This window comes from Procambarus clarkii, chromosome 91 (genome assembly GCF_040958095.1).
Source record: "Procambarus clarkii isolate CNS0578487 chromosome 91, FALCON_Pclarkii_2.0, whole genome shotgun sequence".
Lineage (NCBI taxonomy): Eukaryota > Metazoa > Arthropoda > Malacostraca > Decapoda > Cambaridae > Procambarus > Procambarus clarkii.
This window is the reverse complement of record NC_091240.1, coordinates 11,632,490-11,656,439: the sequence shown is the minus strand read 5'-3', so window position 1 is coordinate 11,656,439 and position 23,950 is coordinate 11,632,490. Positions and strand designations below refer to the sequence as shown.

General features: G+C 42.7%; 2 protein-coding genes across 6 annotated transcripts in view; both read left to right on the top strand.

Annotated features, from left to right (window-relative positions):
• The window catches only part of LOC123774071 (PHD finger protein 19), a 71,804-nt gene extending 64,482 nt beyond the window's left edge, over positions 1 to 7,322 (top strand). For all 5 annotated transcript variants that reach the window (XM_045768209.2, XM_045768205.2, XM_069318777.1 and 2 more), the window contains one exon: positions 1,972 to 7,322. In XM_045768209.2, coding sequence (XP_045624165.1) covers positions 1,972 to 2,601 — 630 coding nt within the window. In that variant the 3' untranslated portion in view covers positions 2,602 to 7,322. The remainder of the gene's footprint in view (positions 1 to 1,971) is intronic.
• A 5,903-nt stretch (positions 7,323 to 13,225) lies between these two features.
• Positions 13,226 to 23,950, top strand: part of LOC123774073 (uncharacterized) — a 24,562-nt gene continuing 13,837 nt past the window's right edge. Inside the window, exons 1-6 of the mRNA XM_045768212.2 lie at positions 13,226 to 13,456; positions 19,186 to 19,273; positions 21,250 to 21,370; positions 21,910 to 22,141; positions 22,564 to 22,673; positions 23,237 to 23,347. Of these exons, the coding sequence (XP_045624168.2) occupies positions 13,342 to 13,456; positions 19,186 to 19,273; positions 21,250 to 21,370; positions 21,910 to 22,141; positions 22,564 to 22,673; positions 23,237 to 23,347 (777 nt within the window). The 5' untranslated portion in view covers positions 13,226 to 13,341. The remainder of the gene's footprint in view (positions 13,457 to 19,185; positions 19,274 to 21,249; positions 21,371 to 21,909; positions 22,142 to 22,563; positions 22,674 to 23,236; positions 23,348 to 23,950) is intronic.

Sequence of the window (23,950 nt, the reverse complement as noted above, 5' to 3'; positions counted from 1 at the left end):
TCCTTCTGTTTCGTTTTTCTCGCCCCTCTTCTCCTATCTGCTTGTCGTTTCCTGTCGACGTTTTGCTTGTTTTGGTTATTCCTTTGGACTACTTCTATTTTGACGCCCGGGTGCTTGAGGAGGCATACTCTTGCACCCGTAGAACTGTAGTATCCAACGTCGAGAGCGAGGGGAACCTTTTATTGTCAATCCCCCTTTCGTCACTGAACCTGATCTCGACGGACTGACGGTTCTTAAGGTGGCGTTTGTGAGGCGTATACTCAAGACGCACCCCTAGGAGGCCCCAGCATGATCGGCGATAGCTTCTTGTTGAGTGTCCTGCCTCTAATTGTGGCTCCATGGTGGGTGTGGGGGCACATTCGTGAATGAATGTTTTTTTTTCGTACCTATGTTGTATTCTGTTCCTCCTTTACCTTCTCAGGCTCATGGGGTGGACGACCAAGCCCCCGAGTCGGTCCGTATTGGAAGACCGGGCTCTGTAGCCTCCGCTGCATTAGGCCCCTACCTTGCTTTTCCTTTGGCCTCTCTGACTACTCCCCTCGGCTCCCCTCCCTCCTCTGTGGTTGGGTCAAGCCCCAAGCCCTCAGTGGTGTCTACCTCGTCCCCTGGCAAGGCTCAATCTCTAGGTGTAACTACTGCACCTTTTAACCCCTCTCTCTGGGGGTTCTCAACGCCCTCCTTGACACGGCCGCACTCGCTCGATTCCTTCCTGTTCTGATGCCTATCAAGCCTTGTTTGGTCGCGCTTCGTGGGCCAAATACTTTGATCTCCTCCCTCTTGATTCTGCGCCTCCTGACGATTTCTTCCTCCATCAACATCTTGTTGATTCCGTGGATGCCTCTGTTACCTTCAACCCCACTCATCTCGGTACACGTGTCGTTGCTGCTCCTTCTCAGGATGCAGCTTCCCACTTGGCGGCCTTATCCTACCTTGGCGAAACCCTGTTTGGGTCTCAAAGAACGCTCAGTTGAATGCCAGTGTTGGTACTATTCTCCTCCCGCCCCATGTTGCGACCGGTGTTCGGAATCTGCAGGACTGCCACGATGATATTCGGCATATCCTCGATGCCCAGGGCCATTCTGTCCTCTAGATGGACACGTTTACTCATCCCCCTTGTGGTCGTCGCCATCAACCCCTTCAGATTGTGAAGATTACCTTTGATGGTAGGACCCTTGCACCCTCTGTCATTCTTGCTGGTGCCAGGTGCTCTGTTCAGGAGTACATTCCTTCTTCTAGGCTCTGTAGCAAGTGCTGGAGGTTTGGGCATGGTGTCTTTCGCTGCTCTGGGACTCTCTCTCTCTGTCCTTTGTGTGGGGGTGAAGGTCACTCTTAAGTCGGAGTGCACTTCTTCCCAAGCTCGCTGCCTCAACTGCGGTGAGGCCCATCTTACCTTCTCCCGTGCGTGTATCCATTACAAGCTTGAGGCAGCCGTCCTCAACTTGAAGCACCGGGAGCGTTTATCTTTTCCTGAGGCGAGGCGCCAGGTTCGCCGGCTCCCACCTTATGCTAACGTCTCTTATGCTCGCGTGTTGCGCTCTTCCTCTCCTCGTCCTTCCCTCCTTCCTCAGACTCTCAACCGTTTCCGGGCCTTGGACCCTGATACGCCCACTGCCCCCTCCTCTGTTCCTTTGCGTTCTGTCCCGAGGGGTCCCCCTCCTGGTCCTCTGTCTGGGGTTCCCCTTCTTTCTACCCGGTCTGTCATGTCTCCTGTGTCTTCTTCCTCATCTCCCTCCAATCCTCCTTCCCATCCTTCTCCGTCTATTGACTCTCCCCGCCGCCTGTCGGTGCGGGCTGATGTCCATCGCGGCCATCGTGTGTGCTCTCGTTCAGCTTCTGTTGAGATGCTGGAATATATATATAGAATAGGAATATATTTTCATATATATATTTTTATTTTATTTATTTATTTTATTGTATATTCACATACATATACATACTGTATTTTTTCCTATTCTTTATCTTTTTTCTTAGGGACAAGGCGTGCGACCTGTTAGCAAAACTGGTGCTGATAGTTCAACCCCAAACTGCATTACTCCAGGTGACACAAGTGGAGATGAAACTTCCTCACATGGTACCCTAGATTCCTTCATTCCTCCTCCTTCGAACTTTGAGGGACAGAACAATCCCTTCCTCAACCTAGATTCTCTCAGCTACGGTATGCCAGTTATAAGACCTCTTAAACGGAAACTAAGTGAAAATGATATACGTATTGGGAAGAATGGTGAAGTTAAGAGAAGACGTTTCCGTAAGAAGTGTGACAAGGCTAAAATCATGTTCCTCCTTCAGAATGGTTCGTTAAGCATAAATGGTGGAAATGGAATAAGATTAAATGGCACGAACAGTATAAAAAACTGTGTTGACTATGCACTCAGTGGTAGGTTAAATACAGGCTCTAAAGATGACTGTAGCGATGTAGTGGAGGATCCCAAAGTTGGAGATTCGGGGTTCTCCTTTAGTGACCTTAAATCAACTGTCAATAACTATTTTGGGGCTGCAAACCGGATTGCAAATGGTGAAAAGTTCCATGTAATAGCAAGGAGAGTCAGTTTTGAAGATAAAGTCCAGTACCTCATAGAATGGGACAGTCCAAGTTCCTCATAAGGTGAATTCCAAATGTTGCATGTGGCCCATGGTTCCACTACTAAGGGTTTTCTCTGGAAGTTATTTCTGAGTGAACCATTTTGGAAATAGTCAATTATGAGACAAAATGTTACATAACGCACCAACTCCATAACCACATTCAGACTGTGTTCATAACGCACTGCCAGAGTGAGTGATGCGAGAGTGTGAGGTTTGTCAAGTGCAGCACACAGCCTCAACTTTAGTTTGTGATATGGTTGCTTCGGGAGGGAGAGCAGAAGTTATAGCTAAATTGTTCAAGAATACATGTACAGTATTAGAATTCTGTGAAAGCCACAATAAAGACTAAATGATTAATCATGAAATTGAGTAAGTTTTGAATTTTTGTTTGTATATAAAGTGTTGGACCAGCCCAAAGCAACCACATAAAAACAAGTTATTTCACTATTGTTTAGTCATGTAAATAAGTTATGTATTTTGTTTTATGGTTTTATTTATCTGGTTATGTGAATGCCAGACTTCTTTTTTGTATGACTGCTGTGTAAGATTTTTAAGTGGAGGGGGGGGGGGGGCACCTGCCCAGTACCAAATGAAAGTGAAAATATTTTCATGGTATAGAAAGTAAGTGCCCTTGTCTTGACTGAGGATGTATTTTGAGTGGCAGGTTATTTCTTTTCTTTAATTTTTTTTCACCTATTTTGAACCTGCTTTGTTTTGGATTGTTATAAAGTGGCTATCCTGTTTGTAGTGGTGCATGAGAAACTGCATTGTGTGTAGCCATGTAGATAAGTTTATAACTTGTTTTGTTGCCAAAGATTGCCGAGAGTTTGTCAAGGCGGGCAGTAGGGAAGGGTTAGGTTACTCAAGTCTGGCCTGCCTGATATACACACTGGTTTCAGTTAGGACTTTCCCTCAAACATGTTAAGTTTCGACCATTCTCTTGTGTATTATATAATAGTGCATTGTATACTTTATGATGCAGTCTTAAATATTTTTATACCATTTTACATACAATGTTAACCTGACCCAAAAGTCCCTACTGCTGGCCCTTCAACTATCACTGCCACTATTCCATCGTGCTCAACTTGTAAGATGTTTCAAGCGTTGCAGCATGTAACATTCCAGGAATTATATGAGACATATTTCAGCATTGTACCATTTACTGCCATTGACCATAGTTGCTAGAGTACCTTATTTCTGTCCTTTTTGTATACCTAATGATGACAGTACAAAACGTTATCATGCATGAATCTTCCGTGACATGTACACATGATAAATATAAAGGTTTGATTATTTTTCTTTTACCTTTTTTTATGGTGGCAATTAAGACATAACTAATGTTGAGTAAATCAGTAGATGAGAGTTTACAGTATTTAACACGATAAATCAGGAAGCTATCTTTTATGTATATTTTTTTTATTGCCAGGTACGTAATTAACGTTTACATGGTGCTTTACAAATTGTCGTTGATTATATTTAAATGTTTAGGGAAGGCTTAATATTTTCTTTATTTTTAATTTATGTACAGTCTGTGTGATAGTTTGACAATTGAACAATAATTGAAACAAAATCTGTTACAAAATGAATCACTTCATGTGATACTCTTAATATTTAACTTAAATGTATAAAATGTGAGAATTAAGAAATTTGTAATTTTGTCAGTTTATATTTTTCATTCCTATTTTTTCATTGTGTGGAAAGCACTTGCGTATATATACATATATATGCTGTGTTTGTGGTTATCTTCAGTTGACTGTTAATAGCTGTGCTGCGTCTTTCATCACGACCTGTCTGTTGACAAGACTCGGTGAAGTACTGTACAGGTGTACTGCCTTTTTGTTTGATCCAGTCTAATGCCTGTTTACCACTTTATTATTGTTAGCATTAGAATAATTATTATTCTTTGTTTTTCTTTTATCATTATTCATTTTTAATTTGTATTAGGTAGATCTAGTATTATGAATACCTTATTGTTTTTATTAGTATTTTTAATATTATTGTCAATTTACTAATATAGTTTTTCATTTACAATGTACCGACCCCTTCTTTATTTCAAGTTGCTCATTACCTGCCAACAACACCCAGAAACACTGCCATTTTTTGTCATTGCCTCTTCCTAAACCCCAACTCCCGGAGACAGGGTTGCACCGAGCTAAACTAAGGACGTGTCAAAAGCCTTTGGGTATAATTTTGTATTATCCTATGAATTTAGGAATTTTATCATAAGGATAAATGTAAGGTGGCACTTATGCTCACTGTGTGAGTACACTGTCACATGAATGGTGTTATCAAATGCACATGATTTGTTAATTACTGTAACAAGTGAATATGTGTAACTATACCTTTGCTCTGACACATTCTTAAGCTCGTCTGGTAGTCTAGTCATACTGTTTTAACAAGTCAGCACAGGCAATAGACATGGAGTTACCCACCTAAGTTGTTATTACTGCACTCTTGAGCCTTCCATTATTCATGTAGTATGTACTGTACTTACTATTCAAGAATGGATTGTACTCGGAATACTGTCTCGTAATTATTGTGCACTTCAGTAGAACCCAAGTAATTACGTTCATCATGGGATGCTTAAACATGGTGTGTGCATGTGTGTGTGTGTGTGTGTGTGTGTGTCATTCCATGGTATGTATGAATTTTTGTTTCTCTGCCTGCAAGAGGAAAAATGTTACAAACTGATTTTTTCTCCTCTTGGTAATTTTTTTTTAAACATATCATATTTATATATTGGTCTTGTCATTGCCTACTAGGAACTTGTGTGAAGAAAAACAAACCAAGGGTTGTCAACAGGAAAAGTCTTGTGTTTTGTTTCTCCTCATTTCACTGGCAGGCCTTGATCCATTCTCTAGGAATTTTTGTGTAACTCTTACCTTTTCTCGCAGTTCTAAAGATTTTTTCTGTTGACAGGTGTGTCACTGATATTGTTACAAACACGGTTTTAATTAGTTTCTTAAATCTACAATAAAAGAGAAGTTATTTATAAACATGTTCAATTGGCAACATTACTGAATGTTTTTAAATTTTGTTGCATTAACTTTTACCACAAATTTCATCCATTTGAACTCTTCATATTGTCTACCTAGTGCACTCACGAGAAAAACTTGCCAACTAAGGTTGTTAAATTTCTGAAGTTTTCTAAGCATAGCTCCTGCCCTTATATTTTCCCTCCAATGTACAGTAAATGCAACATAGTAAATTTCATCTGTAAATTTCTTGTGGCACTATCTATCTGTGTGTTGCTGCTTCTACAATTATTTTAATATTGAACTTCATGAATTCAGTTTTCTGTCACTATTTTGGATGGCAACTGTATCTAAGAAGGATATCAATGATCAAATGTTTGTATTTGTTTTTTTAATTGAGATGCATTTTCATGGTAAACATCTTGTGTAAGCATTCATGAATATCATTTAAACATTATCTAATTCTATTTTTATTCATAATTAAATTTGTTTTATATGAATACGGTACATTTATTGACTTTAAATACATTGTGTAAGCTGTTGATTTTAGTTGCATTAAATTGTTTCAATGTAATAATGGGCTGTGTACATTTACGCCAAGAAAGTGATTTATATATTTTTTATAACAAATAGTGGTTTACCTATGTTTTTCACTGCAAATAGTGGTTTATGTACATTTGTTATTGATCAAGACCATGATTTACTTCAGCTTTTCACAAAATAAAACAAAATGCGCAACAGTAGTAGAAATATGCATGCGAGTGAGTAATTTTGTTACCATGAATTTTCATAGTGTTTGATGTGATGCAATGGTGCTCCTGCGAGTTTCCATGTAGCAATGGTGCTCCTGCGAGTTTCCATGTAGCAATGGTGCTCCTGCGAGTTTCCATGTAGCAATGGTGCTCCTGCGAGTTTCCATGTAGCAATGGTGCTCCTGCGAGTTTCCATGTAGCAATGGTGCTCCTGCGAGTTTCCATGTAGCAATGGTGCTCCTGCGAGTTTCCATGTAGCAATGGTGCTCCTGCGAGTTTCCATGTAGCAATGGTGCTCCTGCGAGTTTCCATGTAGCAATGGTGCTCCTGCGAGTTTCCATGTAGCAATGGTGCTCCTGCGAGTTTCCATGTACAGTTAAGAGGTGGAAGGTGAAGGAGCTGGTAATTGATGCAGGTTCTTTAAAGTGTTGGTATTTTGAGCAAAATTTATACATATGTAAAAACAAAAGGCATGTGCCAGCCAGTATTTTATTTAAACAAAAATTATTCAGAAAAAGTAAGAAAAGTAAGTTATGTTGCCCCAACTTTTATGCATAATGGATGTTGGAGAAAGATGTTAAAAAAAAAGCTGATAAATTTTCCCTTGGGCTTAACAAAAATTATTTAAATAAATTGGTTTAATGAAAGGAAGACAGAGCTATGTAAACTATCTTCTCCCGCCTCTCGTGGTTTTTTACCATGATTGGTAACTGCAGAGCTTTCATTATGGAAATTTGATTTCCAGATTTAATGAAAGTTAATTTCACTTACAATGAGAAGGCAGTACACAATTTTTTTTTTCCTGTAGGGTTTGTCCTAATAGTACAAAATGCTTCCTTTATGTACTGGGAACATTTTATCTTTTCATTTTAGATCTGTTACAAATGTTGATTCCAAAGTAAAGTATTTTTCAAGTTTAGTAAATTGTTGTTTTTAAATTTTTATGTCTTCTGGAAACAAAACATTACAATATTGGGTTCTATGTAGTCCATTATAAATAAAATTCTTGATTTTCTTTGGAATTCTCCTATACCACTTGTGTGTGATGCCACATTAACCATTTTACTGCCAGTCTGAACATTTTTATTCTGAAATGATTTACAAGAATTCCTCTCTTTTGATTACTGCCCCATTGTTATCTATAGTTTTATCCCTTTGCTCCTTCTGGAAACCCTGTAGGATGGGGAAGGAATGTCTCGGTATAACCTTTGTCAATAAACTTCCTCATTTGCTTTACCATGTTAGAAATTCCTAATTCTGCAGTTGCTAGTTAGCACTGAAAGGAAGAATGTTTGGAAAAGGAAAACAAGGCAATAATTATGATTAGAAAACAGTAGAAGGAAAAGTTAAAAAAAAAGATCAATGCAGTGGGACAGTTTTAGGGTTGAGAATTAAATCTGTCTCAAGTGTGCTGTTGTAGATAGTTATAACTAACTGCTCACATTATATGAAAGGTGTGTTCAAATGCTCTTATTACCTGGTAGTTGTAACCAACTACTACCATTGCCTGGTAGGTGTACCAACTGCTCCCATTACCTGGTAGTTGTAACCAACTACTACCATTGCCTGGTAGGTGTACCAACTGCTCCCATTACCTGGTAGATGTAATCAATTGCTCTCTATCTGGAACTAATTCTAGGGAATTTGTGTACTAATATAAAGCTAGCAGTATATATATATATCAAAGTTCTGGCTTTTCTTTATGTACTCATTTTGCTATTTCTAGTAACCATTTTTACAGCCAAGGCTTGCACACCTTCACTAATTGCTTTATTAAGATTTAAAATATTACTAGGTCGGCAGTTTGTTGCCTTTGAATATTTAGTCATTTTAGATTTGTTCAGCTTTTATACAAGTATGTATTAAGCAACCCTGTCACAAAATTATTTACCTTATCACTAATCATAAATTTATTTGAATTTACATTCCAAACCTGTTATATCTCCTACAAATGTGTTCCCTTCTTGAATTACTACCCTATGATAAATTGTTTTAAGAAGGCTCGTAAGCGAGTACTGTCCCAACGATCCCCCATACGAGGTGGCAGTGACAGCAACAACGAAATGACAGCTCCAATATCCCCCTCTCCCTCCCAGCGAGACTGTTTAAGTGGCAATCAATGGCATGCTGAGCCACAGCAACGCGTGGCCGGGTACTGCTAGTAAATAATAAAAATGTTTGTCCAATTGCATTCTCTAGGCCTCCGTGGCAATTTACCGCTTCTCTTGCAAGGCTTCCTCTAATACGTTTCAAGTTCAGTTCACCTTGGATCTACTCTCATATTAAATATTCTGTTGTCCCCTATCTTGAGGTTAGCTCGAGATGATTTCAGGGCTTAGCGTCCCTGCGGCTCGTTCCTCGATCAGGCCTCCTTTTTGTTACACATCCCCAGGAAACAGCCCGTAGCAGCTGTCTAAGTCCCAGGTACCTATTTACTGCAGGTAACAGGAGCATCAGGGTGAAAGAAACTTGTTGCCAATTTGTTTCTGCCTCCACCGGGGATTGAACCCGGAATCTCAGTACTACAAATCTGAAGCGCTGTCTGCTCAGCTGTCAGGCGCCCTAAACCCCAGTATTTTCACAGCAGAATGTGATTTTGAATGCCTTCCGTTAGTTAACTTTTATGTGCTAGCATTAGTCTGTTATCATAGTTGTCAATTGTTGTCTTTAAGCCCTTTCCATCCTGTGGTGAGGTTTTATACTACGTTATTAAGCAGTCCCCATGGCAGTGATAAAACTAGATGCTTCGCGATTATGGTTGCCCTGCTTATTCGTCTGCTTCTCATACTCTTCGCCGTCTTGATGCTCTACACCATACTGGATCACGCCTCAGCTCTGGTGCCTTTCGTTCGTAAAGGTATTCCTTATTCTGACTTTTACCCAGTTATTCATTTCTCCATCCTTACCCGTTGGCAGCTTGTTGGTCTTCTGTTACTGGTAACAAACTGCATACTCTTGTCGTGTGTCCTCATGGCCTTCCTCCTACCACCATAACCGGCGGTGGGAAACGGCTCTGGCTAGGTTACGAATTGGCCATATACGTTTAACTCGCGGTCACTTAATGGAGCGCCACCCTGCTCTTTATTGTCCAAATTGCATTGTTCCAGGAAGCCGGTAGGCCGAGCGGACAGCACGCTGTACTTGTGATCCTGTGGTCCTGGGTTCGATCCCAGGCGCCGGCGAGAAACAATGGGCAGAGTTTCTTTCACCCTATGCCCCTGTTACCTAGCAGTAAAATAGGTACCTGGGTTTTAGTCGGCTGTCACGGGCTGCTTCCTGGGGGTGGAGGCCTGGTCGAGGACCGGGCCGCGGGGACACTAAAAGCCCCGAAATCATCTCAAGATACCTAGCGTGACTATAGCTTCCAGATGTGTTATAGGTAACTCTTGAAGTTGGGCCACACCTCGTCCTCGCTATAACCAGGTCAGTGAGGATGTGGCTGAGGCGCCACTCTCAGTAATTATCGCCTTCTTCATCAGGTGAGTCACCATAACCACCCTCACCACTGCTTTCACCATCCAGTCCAAGTGTCACCCAGCCCTCACTCACCCTTGCCTGGCGGAGGGAGCAGGTTGAGAGAGTGGCGGTGAGGGTGGAAAGTTACGGGTGATCGGATAGAGAAATGGTACCTTGATTACCATAGCCGTCAACAAAGCAACATGAGGTACCCAACAAGTCGGCAGGGTGCGGAATACGATCGAAATATTAGGGGAGCTCTTGCTAGAAAGATTAACCCACGTACTCGCCTAGTTGTGGTTGCGGGGGTTGAGAATTAACTGATGTACAGATTCCTGAGCCTACTGGACTCTGTCATATCTACATTTGAAACTGTGTGTGGAGTCAGCTTCCACAACATCGCTTCCTAGTACATTCCATTTACTAACTACTCTGACACTGAAAATGTTCTTTCTAATGTTTCTGTGGCTCATTTGGATACTCAGCTTCCACCTGTGTCCCCTTGTGCATGTACCACCCGTGTTAAATAATCCATCCTTGTCTACCCTGTCAATTCTTCAGAGAATTTTGTATGTGGTGATCATGTCTCCCCTAGCTCTTCTGTCTTTCAGCGACGTGAGCTGCAGTTCATGTAGTACGAGTCATAAATACTCATACTCCGCCCAAGTAAAACAGAAACAAGCAACACTTAGTGGGCCAGCCAGAGGCTTAGGGCCCACGCAGGAATATCACTGCAAAAAAAAAAAAGTTCATGTAGTCTGTCCTCATAGCTTATGCCTCTTAGTTCTGGCACTAGCCTATTAGCATACCTCTAAACTTTTTCCAGCTTCATCTTGTGCTTGACTAGATACGGGCTCCATGCTGGGGCCTCATACTTCAGGATTGGCCTTACATATGTGGTATACAAGGTTCTGAAGGATTCCTTACACAGGTTTCTGAAAGCAGTTCTGATGTTAGCCAGCCTCGCATAGGCCGCTGATATTATTCTTTTGATATGGGCTTCGGGAGACAGGTTTGGTGTGATATCAATTCCTAGATCTTTCTCTCTGTCCGTTTCGTGATGGACTTCATCTCCCATTCGGTATCCAGTGACTGGCCTCCTCCTAGTTTCATTACGTTACATTTACTTGAGTGGAACTTTAGTAGCCATTTGTCGGACCATTCCTACAGTTTGTCTAGGTCATCTTATAGCCTCATACTATCCTCCTCTGTCTTGATCCTCCTCTTAATTTTTGCATCATCAGCAAACATCGAGAGGAACGAGTGAATTCCTTCTGGGAGATCATTTACGTATATCAGAAACAGCATGGGTCCAAGGACTGATCCCTGTGGGACTCCACTGGTGACTCCCCGCCACTCCGAGACCTCACCCCTCACGGTGACTCGCTGTGTCCTGTTGCTTAGGTACTCCCTTATCCAGTGGAGTACCTTCCCTTTCACTCCTGCCTGCATCTTCAGTTTGTGCACTAGTCTTTTATGTGGTACTGTATCAAAAGCTTTCTGGCAGTCCAGAAATATGCAGTCTGCCCAGCCCTCTCTCTCTCTCTCTCTTGCCTGATTTGGGCAAGATGGCCGTACACCCATACCAGTGCACTCCATACACACAAGCATAATTTTGCATACAGGTACACCCTATACAGACAAGTACAAAGTGGCAGCATCGGCCAGTTGAAGCATGATGCACAACAATATTAATTAGGGCAGTTCCAGTATGTAATGTCTTGTTTCCACACTCGTCGCTCCTCTTCTCTTTAGAAAGTCTTGCTATATAAATGAACAATAGATTATTGGAAACTTCCAATATCAGAGCACAAATAAAGGAAAAAACAGAGGGAAATACTGCCGGCGCATTCCAGTTATCACCAGTAAGGACTAAATCATGATCCCGGAAATTGAGATTCTGTCACAGCAAGAGTCCTACACGGCAAACACCCACCCACTTCCTAACACAACACTGTACTAATAGTCAATGACATAAGTAAACCCATTAATTGTTGGTGAAAACAAAAAAATTCAAAGGAGCTTCATCTTCACCCGGCTCAACAGGTGGTTTCACAGGATGAAAACCCCAGCACACCAAGGAAATGTGCTGAGGTTACCAAGCACATTCTCAACCCTGCACTTGCTTGGTAAGTCACAAATATTTCGGAAGTCGCAGGATTCGTCAATACGTGTCTGGGTGGTGGTGTCCCTAAGGTCATCAGACACCATTTTTTGGTGCTTCCCTCTGTGCACTAAATGAAGATTAGGAAACTGGGCCAATGACTGTTAGCAACTCTCTCCGACGCCTTGTTGTTGTTGTTTAAGATTCGCTACTTGGAACAAAAAGTTCCATGTAGCACGGGCTATGGTGAGCCCGTTGTGCACTTACCTGACACAGGAGCGGGGCTGTAACTGGACGCCTCGTTGCCTAGGCTGCCATAAATATCGTCAGTCAAGAAGAGGTGAACTTGCTGAAACCAAATCAGCTTGGTATCGGAATACCCCCAAGCCTGGCAAGCGAACGTGGTTGTGACAAACTACGATAGCCTTACATACAGGAATGAGTTTATCCGTGGAATTATTTAAATTTACCTATTTTTGATCCATTATTCTTAAACGGCATATAAATAAATTACACCTGGTGAGATTTAGAAAAAATTGTGAAAATATTTTTGATGCTAAAAATGTGATTTCCAACAAAACATTTGTTTTCAAAAACTCACCAAATGTACCTCTATATATGCTGGTTAAGGATTTCGAATCAAAAAGCTATAAAATTTAACAAAATCCTTGAAAAGCCTCATTACAATTGCATATATCACCAGACTTTGGTTCCCATTATATATGACAGGGTGCTTAGGTTAGGCTAAACGAGGCCCCTCTATATAGGAGTCTAGGTCAACTACTGACCTTCACCATGATGCAACCCACAACAGTTGCCTAACTCCCGGGTACCTATTTACTCCTAAATAAACAGAGGCCTCAGGTGAAAAGAAATGTGGCCAAACCTAATATTGAATATATTCAATGGTACATACATGCCCCGTATTTCTGATTAATATCTGTACTCATAATTAGAATATATATTTTGCCTAAACACCGGTGAGCTCGCCTGCAGACAGAACACAACTAATCTGAAATATGAAGATGATCTGATAAAGTTTCTCTGCAACAGTTGTGACAAAATTCGGAGCCGTTGACATCCATATACCACCGTCAGGGCCACGGGGAGCAGCGAAGAGGGTGTTGATGACACACCAACTTACCTGAGGGACCACTATATCGCTAGTAACATCGACGGGGACAGGAAGCGGGGGGGCTTGTCAAAATTCATCCCCATTATTTGTTCAAGCCGGTTTTTGTTTTGAGGTCATCACGTTTGATGCTTCGGCGGGTAGGAGCCTCGTCCAACAGTCTTTCTTCGTCACTCTTATTATCGTATTGGTCTGAAGAATAATTAAACTCGCTATATACGATTTCCACTTTCTGTATGTTTTTTTACTTAAGTGTTACACGGTGATGCTAATTGTATAATAGTGATAAGTGTGTGTTAGTCCTTGAAGAGGGCGGCGGAGGGTATATAAGACACATCCAGCATGGCGGTGTGTCAGTTGAGTGCTGTCGCCGCCGCTACCATGGTGGCTCTGGTCCTTGCTGCCGCCATCGCCACCCTCACCTCTGTCATCACCGCCCACGAGCCTGTCACGCCAGGTCAGTCAATCCTAATAGACAATTACGGCAAGAGAAAGAAGCCGGGTTTGACTATTTTTCCCTAGACTTTCCAATAGTTCAACACGGAAGACTGGTTGATATGATGGAGAGACAGGCTGGAATTACCGAGAAGAGGATAAACTCCATGTATGGGAGTACCTGATCGACAGAAAACAAAATGGTCAGAGTCAGTGAGGATGTAGGAGGGTTGTGTCAAGTGCGGTATCACAACACTGTTCGAAGACCGTCATTTACGTGAATGGGTTATCCAAGACGGAGAGTTTTGCGTGGCCATATTTGTGGAGGCATCTTGGCAGCCAGGCGGGCCCACATCTCTCTCACACACCTGAAACCTGTTGACCACCACCTGGGGCTAGGACTACCACCTGGGGCTAGGACCACCACCTGGGGCTAGGACCACCACCTGGGGCTAGGACCACCACCTGGGGCTAGGACCAACACCTGGGGCTAGGACCAACACCTGGGGCTAGGACTACCACCTGGGGCTAGGACCAACACCTGGGGCTAGGAACAACACCTGGGGCTAGGAACAACACCTGGGGCTAGGACCACCACCTGGGGCTAGGAACAACACCTGGGGCTAGGAACAACACCTGGGGCTAGGAACAACACCTGGGGCTAGGAACAACACCTGGGGCTAGGAACAACACCTGGGGCTAGGAACAACACCTGGGGCTAGGACCAACACCTGGGGCTAGGAACACCACCTGGGGCTAGGAACACCACCTGGGGCTAGGAACAACACCTGGGGCTAGGAACAACACCTGGGGCTAGGAACAACACCTGGGGCTAGGAACAACACCTGGGGCTAGGACCACCACCTGGGGCTAGGAACAACACCTGGGGCTAGGAACAACACCTGGGGCTAGGACCACCACCTGGGGCTAGGAACAACACCTGGGGCTAGGAACAACACCTGGGGCTAGGAGCACGCGGCTATCACGACGCTTGGCTATTAACAGGACAGCTTCACGGTGTTTTACGCATAATACCAACGTGACAGGATAGACATGTGTACCAACTTGACAGGATACACTTGTGTACCAACGTGACAGGATACGCATGTGTACCAACGTGACAGGATGCGCATGTGTACCAACGTGACAGGGTACGCATGTGTACCAACGTGACAGGATACGCATGTGTACCAACGTGACAGGATACACATGTGTACCAACGTGACAGGATACGCATGTGTACCAACGTGACAGGATACGCATGTGTACCAACGTGACAGGATACACATGTGTACCAACGTGACAGGATACGCATGTGTACCAACGTGACAGGATACACATGTGTACCAACGTGACAGGATACACATGTGTACCAACGTGACAGGATACACATGTGTACCAACGTGACTGACGGTACGCATGTGTACCAATGTGTCAGGTACCCGCTCTCACAAGACAGACGGCCACTAACGTGACGACACTTCTCTACACCTAATAACTATCATAACTAACCAATATGGGTTTATTACGAAACATACAACCTGGGAACGATTTCGATAACCAGGTCCGATATAAATAAACATGCTATTTTTTGTACAGCAATGATGCTTGAGGTTACGAACACAAAACTTTAACCCAATCATCCGACCACTAATTATTGGCACCCATCGATTTGCTCGCCACCAATGACCCACTTTTATTAACAATTAGTGGATGCAATCTAGGGAATGTAGGGATTTGTGAACCTTGAATCCTGCCGCTGATGTAATTATATGAGCGATAGTTAACGTTTGGATCCATTAGTCATTACCCTGATGTTTAAGCACGGATATATAGGTGTGTGTGGACATAAAGAAGAAAGTGACACGTGCAGGCAGGCTGCACACACACACGAGGCACACTATGCACAGTTTCAAATGTAGATAGATGGAGCCTAGTAGTCTCAGGAATCTTTACGCCTTAGGTAATTACCTGTTGATCAACAGTTGAAAGGCGGGACCGAAGAGCCGATGCTCAATCCCTGCAAGCACAACTAGGTGAGTACACACATCCCACTTACACATACATACATACATACATACATACATACATACATACATACATACATACATACATACATACATACATACATACATACATACATACATAACAAAAATCAGGCAAGAGAGAGAGAGAGAGAGAGCTGGCCAGACTGCATATTTCTGGACTGCCAGAAAGCTTTTGACAGTACCACATAAGAGACTAGTGCACAAACTGGAGATGCAGGCAGGAGTGAAAGGGAAGGTACTCCACTGGATAAGAGAGTACCTAAGCAACAGGACACAGCAAGTCACTGTGAGGGGTGAGGTCTCGGAGTGGCGGGGAGTCACCAGTGGAGTCCCACAGGGATCAGTCCTTGGACCTATACTGTTTCTGATATACGTAAATGATCTCCCAGAAGGAATTGACTCGTTCCTCTCGATGTTTGCTGATGACGCAAAAATTATGAGGAGGATCAAAACAGAGGAGGATAGTATGAGGCTACAAGATGACCTAGACAAACTGAAGGAATGGTCCGACAAATGCTACTAAAGTTGCACCCAAGTAAATGTAAGGTAATGAAACTAGGAGGAGGAACTAGGAGGCCAGTCACTGGATACCGAATGGGAGATGAAGTTCTTCACGAAACGGACAGAGAAAAAGATCTAGGAGTTGATATCACGCCAAACCTGTATCCCGAAGCCCACATAAAAAGAATAACATCAGCGGCCTATGCGAGGCTGGCTGACATCAGAACTGCTTTCAGAAACCTGTGTAAGGAATCCTTCAAAATCTTGTATACCACATATGTAAGGCCAATTCTGGAGTATGTAGCTCCAGCATGGAGCCCGTATTTAGTCAGGCACAAGACGAAGCTGGAAAAAGTCCAGAGGTATGCCACTAGGCTAGTCCCAGAACTAAGAGACATGAGTTATGAGGACAGACTACGTGAACTACACCTCACGTCGCTGGAAGACAGAAGAGCCAGGAGGGACATGATCACCACATACAAAATTCTCAGGGGAATTGACAGGATGGACAAGGATGGATTATTTAACACGGGTGGTACACGAACAAGGGGACAAAGGTGGAAGCTGAGTACTTAAATGAGCCACAGAGACATTAGAAAGAACTTTTTTTTAGTGTCAGAGTAGTTAGTAAATGGAATGCACTAGGAAGTGATGTGGTGGAGGCTGACTCCATACACAGTTTCAAATGTAGATATGACAAGAGTCCAGTAGGCTCAGGAATCTGTACATCAGTTGATTGACGGTTGAGAGGCGAGACCAAGGAGCCAAAGAATCCCCGCAACCACAACTAGGCGAGTACATGCATACATACATACATACATACATACATACATACATACATACACATCTATGGTCTCTGAATACCACATTGCTAACTCTTGGGTACCAGCCCGTCCTCTCCACCTCTTCAGTTGTCACAAAAATGATACTAAATTGGACTAATTGAATTGCAGATTAGGCAAAATTGTAATTAAATTTTGTCATTAAAGATATTAATAATAATAACTAAATTGGCTGAACCTAACCTAACCAATGGGCCCACACATAGAAAACGTGACTGTGAGCCGTTGTGATTTATAGTACATCATATTTTGTTCGTTGGGGATTAAGACGTCAAAATGCAAGATATTGGGCGGGAGGACAGGTTGAGGCTACAGCACCATAAAATTCATTAAGATGTTTGGAAAATAAGTAATTGGTTTTCGTGTACGTATCCCAGGGCTGACTACGTGATTCAGCTCGCCGGGGACGTAAACAAGTCGATTGAGTTCGTGGCTTGAAATTGAATTGAAATTGAAATTGAAATAAGTTTATTGAGGTAAAATACACACAAATGGATGAGGTAGATCAAGCTATTCTCACCCCGTTCAGTACATCGTGTAAATATATACATAGACACACATCACAAACAATAAACATATTACCGAACATTCTGAGAGATAAACATATACATTTCCTGTTCGTGGCTTAGGCTGCAGATCAATGTAAGTGTGGATTTAAGACAAATATGTGTGTATGCCAGCTAAATGGATTTACTGTTCAAGTGACTGCAGGTTCCCAGTGTTGGTGTATCTTACCTTGTTTCTGTAATATAACTTCTGAGTTCTTGTGTTATGGGATCTCTAGTTTGAATACAAGCAATTGCATGCTGTTAATAAGAAAGTACTAAAATATGTTTCCATATTCGTTTATTAATTCCTCCACACACTATGTGGGAACGCAAAACTGTACACATATCAAAGCGTTATAATACCGTTGATTTATAAATGGATGATGGGGTAGGGGGAGGTATTATATAAACCTCTCCATGATAATATCTGAAGACAACACCAGATACGTCTGGTGAGTAAATTAATAATATTGATGATAATTGTAACATTAATAATAATAATAATAATAATAATAACATTATTATTATTATTATTATTATTATTATTATTATTATTATTATTATTATTATACTTTTGAACTCATATTATGATGCTCAATGGACTATTGGAAACCACTTAGCAAAATATTATGATTGCAAGAACTCATTCTTAAATAGACGCAAGGTTCTTGTTCCAGACATGCCTCTATAGACTCAGGTGTAGCCAAACTAAGGTCCTGACTAAGACAAACAATGGTGCGTGTTAGTGTTTGTGCGGCAGTCATGTTTGTTAGTGACTTGCTGCCAACACATACATTGCAGGATGAAATACCTGAAGCAGAGACTGCCTGTGTGTGCTACAGGTTAGGCTACTCCATTTCTCGGTGTAGATACGCTGAAAGGTTTCTTTAGTCCTGGACTTTGTTTAGCATAGTATTCTTGCTGGTTGGTCAGTATATTTATTGTGATGCGTCACAATAACGTGGCTGAAGTATGTTGACCAGACCACATTAGAAGTTGAAGGGACGACGACGTTTCGGTCCGTCCTGGACCATTCTCAAGTCGATTGTGTGATGGTTCTATAACCCCACCTGATCATTAAATTACGGTACATTGGTTAGGTTAAATAGGAAACGTTAGGTTATGTTGACAATATTTTGCTGTAAATACATTTTAATTATAAGCACAATGCTTGACAAATTGACCGGAGAATTTGAAGGGTTGCTGTGTGCTGACTTAGAGGCCTCGAGAATCTATTTGTGCCTAACTTATATAACCAAAGAGAAGCTAGCCTAGTCTAACCTAATTAGTTTAATCGTTTATTATGCCCCCCCCCACCCCACCCATACGAATCCCGTGGGCAGTGCTGGAAAGGGATATAAAAGCACATAAAGGGTTCAGTAAACCCCATGGTTTATTTCGCTAAGCAAGTTACAATCTTGTGAAGCTAATTACACATTTTTTCTTGTACACAAATTCATGTACATATATTAATAGTTTTTTTTAATACCACAAGTGATTCAGGAAGTGGGAGCCACAACAGTATACAAGGTAGTTTATATCAGCGGCGAGTCAGTTACAGTTTTCACCCATTCTAACTGGATGGGTATAGATAGTCACGGTCATGTTGCATCTACATTAAGAAGGTTTTGGAACGTGTGTGTTACATACAGCTTCCTTGATGGATTGAGACTTGTCCGTCTCTGTAGCAAAACTAGTACAATATATTTTATGTTGTAAATAAATATTATATTTACATTATGTAAATTTTATATTATGTAAATAAACAACAATATATTTTGTTGTTTATGTTTAGTTTTCTTTCTCCCTCAGGCAAGATCTGCAAGAGAAAATGTGTGGTGGGAGACACGAGAACCTGTTATTTCCACTTCAATGTCCATCCCTACCAGACTGTGTCCAGGTGAGTGCTGCCTCCTTCACTCATTCCTCCACTTGTGGGAAGTAACCTCACAATTGTCGATGTGACACTCTTCAGCGGGCAATGAAATAACTTTCTTAAGTTATAATTTAATTATTCAACATCTTGACTAAGTAAGATATATATCCTCTGATACGGCTTAAGGTTATCTTGAGATGTTATCTTGAGATGATTTCGGGGCTTAGCGTCCCCGCGGCCCGGTCGCGGGGACGTATATATACATAAACATATACAGTATATATATACTGGAAGAAGAGGACCCTTAGCCTCGGAGGAAACCACACATAACGCATTAGAGGGAATGTTTAGGTCCCCTCCAATAGTTTGTGTGCTTTTCTCCTACCACCCCCTTCCTTTTGATTTTGATTTTTTTTGCTTTATTATATATTTAAAGGTTACAAGATATACATTGGTTGATACAAAGAGCGCTTAAAGGTTATGGATCTCTTGAGATCCATAACCTCGCTTCCGGTCAGGAACCGAGGATGCAGCAGGCGTTTTTCCTCTGGATCGCCATACTGAGGCGCTGAAACAAAAAACTGGCAGCTCTTGGGTCTCTGGTGACGTCAATGAGCTTGGAGCCCAATTCCTTGAGAAATCCCAAGGCACTCTTGCCCCAGGGGCCATGCGTCTATGTGAAAATCTACCATCACCCAATATAGCGTGAAAGCAGAGATGCACAGCTATGGAGCACTGAGAATGTTCTGACTAAGTATTGATTGATGAAGATTAAGCCACCCAAGAGGTGGCACGGGCATGAATAGCCCGTAAGTGGTGGCCGTTTTGAGCCATTACCAGTATCAAAAGATGATACTGGAGATCTGTGGAGGCGCAACTGCACACTGCGTGACGGGAGATGTCTCCCGGCCCAAATGGTGACCAAATGGTCCTCTGCCTAAGTAAGTTGTCTAGCTTCTATATATACGGAAAAACGGCCGTCCAGGTGGCGCTGGTGTCTCGATAATTGCAAGCCGGCAGGTAGAAACAATCGAGGTGCTTGTTCACCCGCGAGTGGAGGGAGCCTTGCTGTCGCCAGGTGTGACGGGGGTCACGGGTACTGGAGAGTAGCGGGGGAGTAGAATACACTGTCTAGACGTCTGAGCACTAGTTGTTGTTCTTGCTGTAAAATTTTTGAATATCTAGAAGTGGTGTGGTAGAATAGATGATGGAACAGGCCTAATCTCCTTCCAAGGGAGATTACCGTGACAATATACATATACATATATATTTTTTCGTCTGTACAGGGTAAAAGAGCTGGTACATTATATAGCGGGTTATTTAACACTCAATCACAGGAGGAACTAAAGTGCTTTTAAGCTCTCAAGCTTTAATTACATAATATTTACATTACACAGTATATTTTGTGTTGTGTGTGACCCTGAGGGCGGTGGTGGTGGGCTTAAGGCCTATCAACCTCTGCAAAGTTAAGGTCACATATGCACTTATTACTTATTGACAACCAACTTGAACATCAGTCCTGGAATTTGTCAAGACTAACGTGAGCTCTCAGTATATATACACCGAGGAGCGGAGTGTTCCTCTCGGTGTATATAGCGTCTATTTTCCTCCTCAGGGCACTTCAACAATTCAATATATATACAGAAAAGATACCCAGTGGGCGAGCTGGAAATGGGTATAGGAGAAGAGTAGCTTGAGGGATGGCCCTCTAAGTAGTAGGGTTGGCCCAGCCGCTTGGAGTGACAGGCTGGGCGAAGAGGGAAGGGGAAAGCGCCAAGCCATTACGCCTATATAGCACTGGGACGGTATCACGATAAGGATTTAGAGTAAGACGGGAGAAAGGAATGGTGCCCAACTTGGACGGTCGGGGATTGAGCGCTGACCTGCAGTAAGCCAGGCTGAGCGAGGAGGCTTGGTCTTGATGTGGTGCAGGATTCTTCAATCTTGTTCGATGCTTCTTTCTTCTTATGGCGGCTCAGTCTTGAGGTTGTTGTTTTCAGGGCTTGCTACGGGTGCCCTAAGAACGCGACGGACTGCGGAAGGCCGGAGTGTATCCCTGGGGACGGTGTCAAGCGGCGGATTGTTGTTATCAACAAGCAGATGCCCGGTCCCCCCATCCAGGTAAGCTACCCCCCCCCCTCCCCTCCCCCCTGAGTCATCACTTGACACAGTAGTTGTCACGTCTGTGATATTTCCCGGTGCTGTGATTGATGGCAGGGTGTGGGATGGATATAAAGCCTTTACTTGGGTATTGTCTTTAATGGTATGTAGTACATGACTAGCTCGACGAAGAGTGGCAGGCGTCCTCTCTCTGTTGACATTGATGGCGTATGAAACGCAGCGGCAAATACAGACGGGCAGCAGCGTCTGCTCTGAACATGACACTACCTTGAGGTTACCTTGAGGTGCTTCCGGGGCTTAGTGTCCCCGCGGCCCGGTCGTCGACCAGGCCTCGATGGACCACTATCCATCAGTTACAGCACCGGTGACCTCATTTATGACCTGGATCAGTAATACTCCCAAATTATCACATGCAACACTGTATCTCCAGTTATCACTTGTAAAATGACTTGATATTCGGGCACAGATAAGCAATCTTGGGTTGCCGGTTAAGACGAGCCACAAAAAATTTAATTTATCACACTTCACCACATTATCAGGTATGCCTCGGCGACCTTATAATGGTGGAGGTCAAGAATTCCTTATACGAAGAAGGGATAACTATGCACTGGCACGGTCAGACCATGAGGTCCATTGGCAGTGGAGACCGTGGCACCCCCTACATGGATGGCGTCCCTGGCCTCACACAGTGTCCTATTGGTCCAGGTGAAACTTTCACATATTCCTTCTATGCCACTGAACCCGGCACGCACTTTTATCATTCACATCAAGGTAAGTTTTCTTCTTTGAAGTATTTCAGTGAATAAGTATCCTAAATTACCACAGGGCGGAACTATATGGCTAGTTTTGTGGTTTAGCCCGGACAAATTTTGTGTGTACTGTAAATTTATTAACTGATTAATAACAATCATTTAATTGCAATACTGCTAATTTCTGAATGTCTGCTGAGATAATTTAAGTACAGATAATTTTAGTACACTTGTGTTAGTTCTCGCCTCACAATCCAGAATCCCGGGAGGGACAGAGATGGCTGGGCCGTTTCCTTTCACTTAATGCTTCTGTTCACCTAGCTGCAAATTGGTACCCGGTACATAATCATTTTGGGTGGGGGAGGGGTGGGGTAGCCTCCATGACACCTCACACACGACACCACTGGACCTACAACCCACCCATCCTCTCACACCTGTTGGCAGGGTTCGAGAGAGGCGACGGCGTGTTCGGGGCTCTCATTGTTCGACAACCGCCATCCATGGATCCCAACCGAGGCACCTATGACTTTGATCTTTCTCAGCATGTGATGATGGTATGGCCGGGGTTTATTTGGGTTTCTATGTAATTTGGTGTTCTGCCGGTGAGTTACATAAATGTTTTCAGTATTATCCATTATTCAACAGAAATTTGGTAGTATGATTCTGCCCTCTGGGTTTAGGCTTGTCAGCGTCATACATTTAAAAAAAATGATGAGCATATTTGGTCTCGTCTGACATAGTCAGGTCACCCCTAACATGCTCAGGTCATCCATAGCACGTTCACATCAAAATGAACATGCTTAAATTACTCTAATTTACTCGAACCAATTCTTGTTAGTCCATGATTTGTCACATATTACGTATTTCAAAATTTTATTCCCTCCAATGGCAAGTTAACACGAATGGCTGGCAAAGTTTTTATCATTATTTTAACATTTAAAACTCTCTTATAAAAAAACATTTCAATTAGATTTTCTCGGTTACGAAGGTGGAAATATTAATTTATAACACATATCAATCACGATAATAAGAATAAAAATGTTGTAATAAATTTGGAGCATTTACCCCCAGAAAATTGGGTTATTAAATAACTTTTTAAATTTGAGTCTTTTCGCAGGTGACAGACTGGCTACACATTCCCACCCAGGACAAGTTTGTCCTGCGACACTATGGTGGTGGTAGTGAGTCCCCAGAGTCCTTGTTGGTCAATGGTCGGGGCCCGTATCAGGTTAGTCCTTGTTGGTCAATGGTCGGGGTCCGTATCAGGTTAGTCCTTGTTGGTCAATGGTCGGGGTCCGTATCAGGTTAGTCCTTGTTGGTCAATGGTCGGGGTCCGTATCAGGTTAGTCCTTGTTGGTCAATGATCGTGGCTCGTATCAGGTTAGTCCTTGTTGGTCAATGGTCGGGGTCCGTATCAGGTTAGTCCTTGTTGGTCAATGGTCGGGGTCCGTATCAGGTTAGTCCTTGTTGGTCAATGATCGTGGCTCGTATCAGGTTAGTCCTTGTTGGTCAATGGTCGGGGTCCGTATCAGGTTAGTCCTTGTTGGTCAATGGTCGTGGCCCGTATCAGGTTAGTCCTTGTTGGTCAATGGTCGGGGCCCGTATCAGGTTAGTCCTTGTTGGTCAATTAGTTCTACTCATAATGCTATATTAGGCCTACTCATAATGGTATATAAGGTATACTCATAATGCTATATTAGATCTACTCATAATGCTATATTAGGTCTACTGATAATGCTATATTAGGTCTACTCATAATGCTATATTAGGTCTACTGATAATGCTATATTAGGTCTACTGATAATGCTATATTAGGTCTACTTATAATGCT